The sequence below is a fragment of the Hyla sarda genome, chromosome 8 (genome assembly GCF_029499605.1).
Source record: "Hyla sarda isolate aHylSar1 chromosome 8, aHylSar1.hap1, whole genome shotgun sequence".
In the NCBI taxonomy this organism is placed as follows: domain Eukaryota; kingdom Metazoa; phylum Chordata; class Amphibia; order Anura; family Hylidae; genus Hyla; species Hyla sarda.
In genome coordinates, this window is record NC_079196.1 from 201,106,396 (window position 1) to 201,116,932 (window position 10,537).

Sequence of the window (10,537 nt, forward strand, 5' to 3'; positions counted from 1 at the left end):
AATGAAAGTGAAAAAAAAAGTTGCACAAAAAGTCTCATGTGCAACTTTTTGTGCGACTTTTTTGGAAAATGCTGTCATAGGCAAGTTTGTAAGCCTGGTCTAACTTTGCTTACACTTGCAGCTTTTTGAAGAGGGTTTGCGACTTTTATTTGCTTACTTCGACTTTCGCAATGATAAATCCTGGACCACTGTAAAGCAAAAACTGAAAATTGCTTAGGTAGGGCTGATTGGTATTTTTTGCTTACCCACAAAAGTCATACAAAAAATTGCTTAGGCGCACGTGCGACTTTTTGTGCTACTTTTGTAAGCAAAGAAAATGCTTAAATCCCTTGATAAATCTCCCACTATTTTCTTTCCAAGGTGACATTCCAATGGGCTCGGAACGTTTGCTCAGTGGTTTAATGTGAAATGTTTCACTGATGGTTTGTTTTTGTTTTTTCTTTCTCTCCCTCCTCTGTTTTCTTTCTTCTTCCTCTCCTCTTCTGCTGTCCTTTTTCCAGAGTAAAGTCTTCTGGCCGGTAAGTGACCTTGCTGTCTCCCTTCCTTTCCTTACCCTGGAGCTGACTATTGCTTACTCCCCCGTAACACTCAGTGACTGCTGTACTGCCTGTCTAACTTCCCCAAGCCGCGGACTGCAATAAAACTTTTGACACTAATTTGTTCGCTGCTTATTTTTGCAGACCTTTTTCTTCATTGCAACACAGGATATGCAAGTTTTAGATATGTGGGGTATGTCCTTTTTTTTTTTTTTTTTATATGTTAAAGGGGTTATTCTGCAATAGAAAACAAAGAAATTTTCTTCCAAAAACAGCACTACAACTGTCCTTAGGTGGTGTGTGGTATTACAACTACAACAGCTGTGTTGTGCCATTCTAACTGGGTGCTACAACTTGTGTAGGGGAGGGGTTGTTCCTACACAACCGAAGACTGCCCAATCAAAGTAAAAAGTGCCAGATTGTGTAGGGACACGCCCCTAACTAGTAACACGTTACACCGTACATGCTGGGAATTGTAGTTTTGCAACAGTTGGAGGCTTGCAGGGGTATATAGTGAGTTTCTCGCTGCAAGTTTGAGATGCAGCAAATTTTCTGCTGCAGTTCAAACTCTGAGCGGGAAACTCGCTGTAAATCCCCCCCGCCCATGTGAATGTACCCTAAAAACACTACACTAGACAAAATAAAAAGTAAAACACTGAATATGCATATACCCCTACACCATTTTTTTTTTTTTCCACTAAAATGCTGGGGTTACCCTAAATTTATCCTTTTCACAAGGGAAGGGGACCCCCCCCAAAAAAATAAAAAAAATAAAAATTTGTAACCCCATACCCATGTAAAGTGCTCTGCAGACTCGCTGCAATGCTCAGAAGAGAAGGAGCGCCATTGGGCTATTGGAGAGAAAATTTGTCCGGAATTGAAGGCCATGTGTGTTTACAGAGCCCCCATGGTACCAGAACAATGGACTCCTTTCCCCCCCCCCCCCCCCCCCCCACACACACACACGAGACCCCATTTTGGAGACTACACCCCTCATATTATGTAATAAGGGGCACAGTGAGCATTTATGCCCCACAGGTGTCTGACAGATTTTTGGAACAGTGGTCCATGAAAGTGAAAAATGTCATTTTTAATTTGCACAGGGTACTGTTCCAAAGATCTGTCAAATGCCAGTGGGGTGTAAATGCTCACTGCACCTCTTATAAAATTCTGTGAGGGGTGTAGTTTCCAAAATGGGGTCACATGTGGGGGGGGGTTCCACTGTTCTGGCACCACGGGGGGCTTTGTAAACGCACATGGTCCCCCTTCCATTCCAACCAAATTCTCTCTCCAAAAGCTCAATGGCGCTCCTTCTCTTCTGAGCATTGTAGTTAGCCCGCAGAGCCCTTTACATCCACATATGGGGTATTTCCATACTCGGGAGAAATGGTGTTACAAATTTTGGGGTGCATTTTCTCCTATTTCCCCTTGTAAAAATTTTCAATTTTTTGGGGGGAAAAAACAGCATTTTAGTGAAGAGAAAAAATTCAATTTACACATCCAACTTTAACTAACTAAAAGTCATCAAACACTGCTCTGCTGCTCTGGCACCATAGGGGCTTCCTAAATATGACATGCCCCCCAAAAACCATTTCAGCAAAATTCACTCTCCAAAATCATTGTCTCTCCTTCCCTTCTGAGCCCTCTACTGCGCCGAAGAACACTTTACAGCCACATATGAGGTATTTCCTTACTGGAGAGAAATTGGCTTACAAATTTTGGGGGGAATTCTCTCCTTTTTACCCCTTGTAAAAATTCGAAAAAGGGCTCTACCAGAGCATGCGAGTGAGAAAATTCTAAATTTTCATTTTTTACAATCGCTTTGCTGCTATTCCTGTGAAACGCCTAAAGAGTTAACAAACTTTCTAAATGTCATTTTGGATACTTTGAGGGGTGCAGTTTCTATAATGGTGTAATTTATGGGGTATTTCTCACAGAAAGGACCCCCCCCCCCAAAAAAAAAAAAAAAAATCCACTTCAAACTTAACTGGTCCCTGAAAAATTCAGATTTTGAATATTTCGTGAAAATTGCTGCTGAGCTTTGAAGTCCTCAAAAAGTAAAAACATGTCAACTTTATGATGCAAATATAAAGTAGACATATTTATGGACATTTATCAACAGGTTTAGTCAGGTTTTCTTTACTATAATTGTCGCAACCGCGACTACGCGATTTTTCGTGCGACATTTTGACTGGAAAGCGAGAGAACCAAGTTTTCCAAAAATTAACTACGTAGTAAGAATTTTAAAATGGACTACGGGTAGTCAGGTATTTATTAACTGCGACAGTCGCAACTGCACAAAAAAAAAAGTCACAACAGGGTTAAAAATTGACAATTTACTCCAGCTCAGACATGGAGCAGAAAAAGCTACTACCAAAGTAAAAAAAGGAAAAATTGCTTACGTGAAAGAAAATTATCAACAGGCTGAAAGCAGTTGATAAATAAGTCGCACATAAGAAAAAAAAAGAATACATAAGCAAACATTGATAAATGTCCCTCATTGTATTTGAGAATTTATAATTTATTTGGAATGTCCATTTTCCTTACAAACAGAAAGTGTAAAAAGTACATTTTCAGGATATTTTGGGATTCTTCACTAAGAAAGGATGCAAGTAACAATGAAAATTTACCACTATGTTAAAGTAGAATATGTCACGAAAAACCGGTTTCAGACTCATAATAAAAGGTAAAAGCATCTTAGAGTTATTAATGCATAAAGGGACAGTGGACAGATGTGCAAGAAAGTGTCGAGTCCTTAAGGTGAAAATGGGCTCAGTCCCTAAGGGGTTAAAAATGAAAGAAGCGATCTGATTGGTTGCTATGGGCAAGGGCCCCACTTTTGCGCTACACAAGTTTTGATTAATCTCTCCCACAATCCCCCTTGCTTGTATCCACAGTAGAGATAATGGGGAAGTGTGTGTACCCTGTTGCCTGGCAACAGCAGGGTCACAGTTCAGAGAGGAAACCAGGAAGTGATCAGATCTATGAAGGAGATGACTAGTCCAGGGATGTAGGGCATTTTACCTTTTCACGTTTGTATGTATGTGGTTTTGGTGTATGAAGTGTGCTCAAAAATATAGTTAAAAAAAAAACACCCCCTCCCCCTTTTCCCATTTTTCAAATCAAGTAATGTAAATGTGAGTTAACTCCTTCCCTATTCCCTTTTGTATACCCTTAAAAAATGTATAAAAAGCGATCAAAAAGAACCATCAAAACAAAAATGGTGCAGATAAAAATTACCGACCACTGTGCCAAAAATGAGCCCTCATACAGCCCCGTATACGGAAAAATAAAGTTATAGGAGTCAGAAGAGAACATTTCTAAACATGCTAATTTTCATACAGAAAGTTATAATAATTTTTAAGTAAAACAAAATCAAACCTATATAAGTTGGGTATCCTTTTTAAAGAAAAACTGTCAGCTTTCTCCCCCCGCACTAACCAGCGGTACTGGCTGGTAGTTGGGGTACGCTGATCAGTTCGATCCTTACCGTGCCCTAATCTTCTATTTTTGTTATATTCAAATGAGGTGCTAACTGGCACTCTGACGTCTGTGACGGGCCGCAACGCCGTCCAGCTCCTCAATATTCCTCTTCCCTCTTCTCTCCGTTCTGTAATGGAGAGAGGGGAGGAATATTGATGAGCTGGACGGCGCTGCGGCCAGAAACGCTGATGTCAGAGTGCCAGTTAGCCCGGCCGGTGCAAGTTAGTACCTCATTTGCATATACCGAAAATAGAATATTACGGCTGAACGGTGCAGCGGATCTGGGCACGTTAAGGATCAAACTGATCAGCATCCCCCGCACTACCAGCCAGTACTGCTGGTTAGTTCGGGGGGAGAGAGCTGACAGTTTTCCTTTTAATCGTATGGACCTACAGAATAAAGATGCAGTGCAAAGTTATAAAATGGCTTTTTAGAAGGTGAGGAGGAAAAACGAAAGTTTAAAAATTTTATTTTATTTTTTAATTGTTAAATAAAACCTATATTAATGGGGTATTGTTGTAATTGCTTTGACCTACAGAATAAATATAACATTTTAACTATAAAGGGCACTGCGTAGAAGCAAACCCCCCTAAATTTTGCATAATTGCATATGGGGTTAATTTTGCCACACAAATTGTATTTTGGCTTTCCTGTAGATTTAAGTTCAAAACACCCCCCCTTTTCCAATTTTTCAAATAACACACTGTTGGGGGGGGGGGGGGAATATATATGCGTGCGTAATTGTCCGATCTATTAAATTATGATGTTCCATATGTTGCACAATAAAAGGCTTAAACGCAAGAAAAATTCCAAATGCCAGTATTGCTGATTTCCCTACTGCCCACGACTGCATCCTTGAAGAGACCGCCCCCTCATCCGCAGGACAGCTAACAGGAACAACTTGCATATAAGGATGACCTGAGCTGCTATTCCCCAGTTCTGTTCCCTGTCTTGCGGAGGAACGGGACGAGTCTCAGTGTTCTATCTGCATATAAGGAGAAGGACTTTGGGGGCCCTGGTCATTGCCGGCCTTACAGGGTACTTCATGCGGCAGAAGTCCTCTTTCGAGAGGCCGCTGTAGGAGTCTAGTGCAGCCTCTCCCTGCCTGTGCACAGCGCACATCTCCCGGTCCCTCTCGCTCCTTTCGGCGGCCTTGCTTCCAGTGTGGGCTCCAGCATCTTCCGGATTATACTACGGGCGGCCGGGGAGGGGCGGAGCTCATGGGGGCGCACGCGTGCATGCGGTGTGATGTCATCACATGTCGGAAGGGGATGGGGGCGCTGCGGCCTACAGGAAGTACCTAGGAGAGGGGAGGTCTTGTGACTTCTGGCGGAAATCTGGCAGGAGATTTAAAGGGGTTATCCACCATAAGGGGATTTTAGTATGTACCTGGCAGGCAGTAATGGACATGCTTAGGAAGGATCTGCGCTTGTCTTGGTGCTAGGCTATGTCATGAGATTACCATAACACTGTGGCTAGCTTTTTGTGAACTTGTATTTCCTGTTTGACATTTCTTTTTTTGACTACAAATCCTACAATTCCATTTTCCTCTCTCCCACACATCAGCCACCCCACCCATTGAAACAAATGACCTGTGGTTTTCAATCAGGGGCCTTCAGCTGTTGTATTAGTTGCAGATTGATCTCTCTCTTCCACCAAGCGATCCCTCCACCCATTGAAGCAGACAGGCTCCCTGTCATCAGCTGACTAGTGAGGTCAGGTCTCTGCCACATTGCAAGCTGGGAACAATCTGAGGCAACTCTAACTTTGTATGCTGGTAAAAATAAATATTGGGGTGAAAATCACAGAAGAATTGAGAACCGTCACACACAGGTACAGACACTATATTATGAACTACACTAACTTTACAGCCCCTGTAGCATAGTCAAATAAAAAAAAATCCTGGAATACCCCTTTAAATCTGAGAGGTGCCCAGCCAGTCCTAGAACCTCTCCAGGCCTTGGGAGAAGGTTTGCTCCAGTCTTAGGACCCATGGAGACTGCATCCCGTGCTGATAACATGGAACCCGCTGCGGTAGCTGAGACGGTACCTTATGGTGGGGTAAAGGGGAATCTGTCCCACATGGCTCATTCTATTTTTCAGATGGTGGTTTTTCATTTAAAATTTTAGGTTAAGGAAGTCCCTAAAAAGATAAAATGTAAAAGCAAAGAATGTGTGTTATGTAGGAGGAAGCTGGATTCTGCATATATGGGCTCCCATTGTGTATCCTGTGTTAAGATTGTTGAGGATGTGTCTCCAGCCTTTACTAAAAGCATGCAAGACATAGTTTGAGAAGAGATTGGAGCATGTATGTCAGCTTGGTCATCTCAACAGCCGGGTGCTAGTAGTAAAGTTGCTTCCAATCACCCATCCTTGCTTGTTACTTTAGATAAGACAATGTTTTGAGATGGAAAAAGGAGAATTGGCGGAGGATTCTGAGGTGTTGGATGAATGTCATAGTGGAGCTCTGTTTCCAACCGAGAATGTGGATGGATTGGTCCAAGTGGTTAAAGCAACAATGAAGCTGGAGGACAAGGTCGAGGATATGTCTGTACAGGACCGTATTAGTCTTACACCAAAGAGAATTCCTTTTCTAGTTCATGAATCCTTATCTTCTATCATAAAGTATGAGTGGCAGAAACCAGATAAAAAATTTGTGGTTGTGCCAGGTGCTATCAAGAGAAGATATCATTTTCAAGATGAGGATTGTGCTAATTGGTACAGATCCCCTAAAATTGATCCTGTAGCTAAGATGGCTAAAAAAAAAAAAAAAAAAAAAAAAAAAGCAGCCCTTCCATTTGAGGATGCTGGTTCACTAAAGGAACCTATGGATAGAAAGGCGGATAGGTTCCTGAAAAAAAACTTGGGAAGCAGCTGCTGGCTCCTTTTTAGACAGGTGATTGCTGCCACATCAGTAGCCAGATCTCTTGGGGTCTGGATTGATCAGCTGGGGGAGAAGATTAGAGATGGTACCCCAAGAGACCAGCTGCTGGCATCTATTCCTACTCTAGCAGCACCTGCAGGCTATTTATGGCATACAAATACCATACATTAAACTCCCCCAATGATCTAGTCTTTTCTACTCTCCATGGGTGCCGTTATGGGCGATAGGGAAAACATAAATTACTCTTACCGGTTATTATTTTTCGTTGAGCCCACGACGGCACCCACTAATACCCACCCTTTGTGTACATAAAAAAATAAATATATATTTTTGGCATTATCTTTAGAAGTTTCTGGTTAGTGTGCTACTTGGTAAAGAGTACCTATCCTCAACTCCACTTTCCCTAATCCCTCTCCCCATTTGTCCCTGACTCTAACTCTATTCATGACCTTCTTTTTTTTTTTTTTTAAATTCAATAGCCCCTATAAATATCTTTTATTCCATCTTCGGTAGCTCAGTATGGTGCTGTGTACGACCAGCAGGTGCTACATCTGATGCCTGGCCAGGGCTCGCTTCCGCCCTTCTTCCTGTATGCAGTGCTCCCTCTCGGGAACACTCATACAGGCTGAGTACAGTAGAGGGACGGCAGCTTCTGTGTCTCCTCCTCTGTTTGGTTTTACATGTGCCATACAGATAGGAGGAATGTCTGAGGACAGAGCTGCCTTATCCTGCAGGGATACGCGCACAGCGCTCGCTCCCACCTGTCTGACAGGCAGGGAGCTGAGCTGAGTGTGCGATTTCTGACTCAAAATCCAGGCCGGCATGAGTCCGAAATCACTGAAACAGGTCCCTAGTGGCCAGAGTTTCAAAACTAAATTAGACATGAAAAGAATATCGGCTCAGGTCATCCTTATATGCAAGTTGTTCCTTTTTCCTGTTCCATGGATGAGGGGGGCGATCTCTCCATTAATGCCGTCATGGGCTCAACAAAAAAACAATTTCCGGTAAGAGTAATTTAATTTGTTTTTTGGTCACTTCACATTCTTTTTGAAACGTAACAAACATTACCCAAGTTTTGCATAATTGGAATCTTACTGACCCATAGAATAAAGATAGCATGTCAGATTTACCGTATTGTGAACCTTCAATTTTTGTCTTGCGCATTTGTCTCCCCTCCTTGTTGGGGAGGAAAATCAACAAAGTAGGAAGCTTTTGACTTCATATCCCATCCCCATATACTGTCATATCCCGTCCTCCCATCCTCCTATCCCGACCTGTAAGATGTGTACCAGGTATTGAAATATCTCCAGCCGTACGGAAGTTATGTGAGAACATACATTTCCCATTGATTTGCATGGGACTTTAAACAAAAACCCTGACCCTCACAAATGGGGGTAGTTAAGGGTTAAATTAGCTATCCTATATTTTAAGTTGACATATAAGTAACATGTGACCAAGTATTGAAATATCTCCAGCCGTTTGGAAGTTAAGCAGTAACATATATTTCCCATTGACTTGTATGGGACTTTAAACAAAAACCCCGCCCCTGGCAAATGGGGGTGAGTAAGGGTTAAATCGCCTATCCTATGTTGTTGACTTATGAGTAACGTGTGTGCCAAGTTTCATGTTAATATCTTTAGCCGTTTGGACGCGATGCTGGAACACACACACACACACACACACACACACACACACACACACACACTGTGAGTTTTATATAGATACTAGCTGAGTACCCGGCTTTGCCCGGTTTTTCCTTCCTAATCCTTGTTGGGGAGGAAAATAAACAAAGGAGGAAGCTTTTGACTTCATATCCAGTCCACATATATTGTTGTCCTGTCCCCGTCCTCCTATCCCGGTCCTCCTATCCCGACCCATAATATGTGTACCAGGTATTGAAATCGCTCCAGCCCTACGGAAATTATATGGGAACATACATTTCCCATTGATTTGCATGGAACTTTAACCGAAAACCCCGACCCTCACAAATGGGGGTAGTTAAGGGTTAAATTTACTATCCTATATTTTAAGTAGCATGTGACCAAGTATTATCGAAATATCTCCAGCCGTTTGGTAGTTATGCAGTAACATATATTTCCCATAGACTTGTATGGGACTTTAAACATAAGCCCCGCCCCTGGCAAATGGTTGTGAGTAAGGGTTAAATTACCTATCCTATGTTTGTTGACATATAAGTAACGTGTGTGCCAAGTTTCATCTTAATATCTTTAGCCGTTTGAAAGTTTTTGTGGAACCTACATACATACAAACACACACACACACACACACGTTGAGTTTTATATAGAGAGAGCTATAGATAGATAAAATTTATTTTCTGGCTTTGTAATACATTATATGATAGTGTGCCAATGAAAAGAATAACTTGTCCCACAAAAAAAAAGCCCTAATACAACTTTGTCAGTGGAAAAATAAAAGTTGTGAGGAGCAAAAAAGTGAGCTGCAGTGAATGTAGTAGGTGCCTTACTGATATGGCGAGCCTTCTCAGCGGCCCATTCTCTCGGAGTTCCGTCCCCTGTCCCTTTTATGCAGCTGGATGCTAATTAGTCCATACATGGCATCCTATTCCATACGTGGAGTAATTTATTATAACCACCCCTTTTTTTTTTTTTTTTTTTTTTTTTTTTTTTTAAAGTGGTACTCTGGTATAAAACTAATTTTTTTTATTTATTTTTTTTATTATATAAATTAGCTGGTGCCAGAAAGATACAGACTTGTAAACTACTTCTATTTAAAAATCTTAATCCTTCCAGTACTTATCAGATGCTGTATGCTCCACAGGAAGTTGTTTTCTTTTTAAATTTATTTTTAGTCTGACCACAGTGCTCTCTGCTGTACATGTCAGGAACTGTCTAGAGCAGGAGAATCACCATAGCAAACCTCTCCTGCTCTGGACAGTTCCTGACATGGACAGAGGTGTCAGCAGAGAGCACTGTTGTCAGACTGAAAAGAGATTCAAAAAGAAAAGGACTTCCTCTGGAGCATGCAGCAGCTTATAAGTACTGTAAGGATTAAGATTTTTATATAGAAGTAACTTACAAATCTGTTTAACTTTCTGGCACCAGTTGATTTAAAAAAATAAATGTTTTTTCCACTAGAGTACCCCTTTAACTTTCACATGGAGCTAGTACTGTAAATGTTCATACCCAAAAGGTATGGCGGCCATTCCTTGCATTGAGTCCAGCCCATGCAGGAACAATTCTGACGGTCACTGTTTATAGTGATGAACCTGTATCCCAGACAACGTCACGCAATAAATTTTTCATGCTATTTTTATGAATGCGTCCATTCACAAGGGCAAATCCTTTGTTCACCTCCAATGACGTAGAGGTTGACTGAGAAATCTAGACGTTCGTTTGACACCCAATCCCGGCTTATTGTTACGTGTCACATGGCTGATCCCATACATGACCATAGTGAGGGACTTGAAGCTGTCATCTATCTTCAAGTTTATACTAACTTGTTGCATGTATGATGGCCTTGATCATGGGGCAGAGCTGCCATACCATATGCAACGGTGTATATAAATGAGATTGATGATTGTACTATCCATGCTTTGGATGAGCATTGAATGGCCAGGCTGATAAAAATATTATAATATTTAATATATAATATA

General features: G+C 41.6%; 1 protein-coding gene across 9 annotated transcripts in view; it reads left to right on the plus strand.

The window, feature by feature from the left end:
* The window catches only part of TBC1D24 (TBC1 domain family member 24), a 57,166-nt gene that overhangs the window by 30,335 nt on the left and 16,294 nt on the right, over positions 1–10,537 (plus strand). For 8 of the 9 annotated variants that reach the window (XM_056536363.1, XM_056536356.1, XM_056536360.1 and 5 more), the window contains one exon: positions 501–518. The exons of the other annotated variant lie outside the window; for it this stretch is intronic. In XM_056536363.1, the coding sequence (XP_056392338.1) occupies positions 501–518 (18 nt within the window). The remainder of the gene's footprint in view (positions 1–500; positions 519–10,537) is intronic. 9 annotated transcript variants of the gene reach the window in all.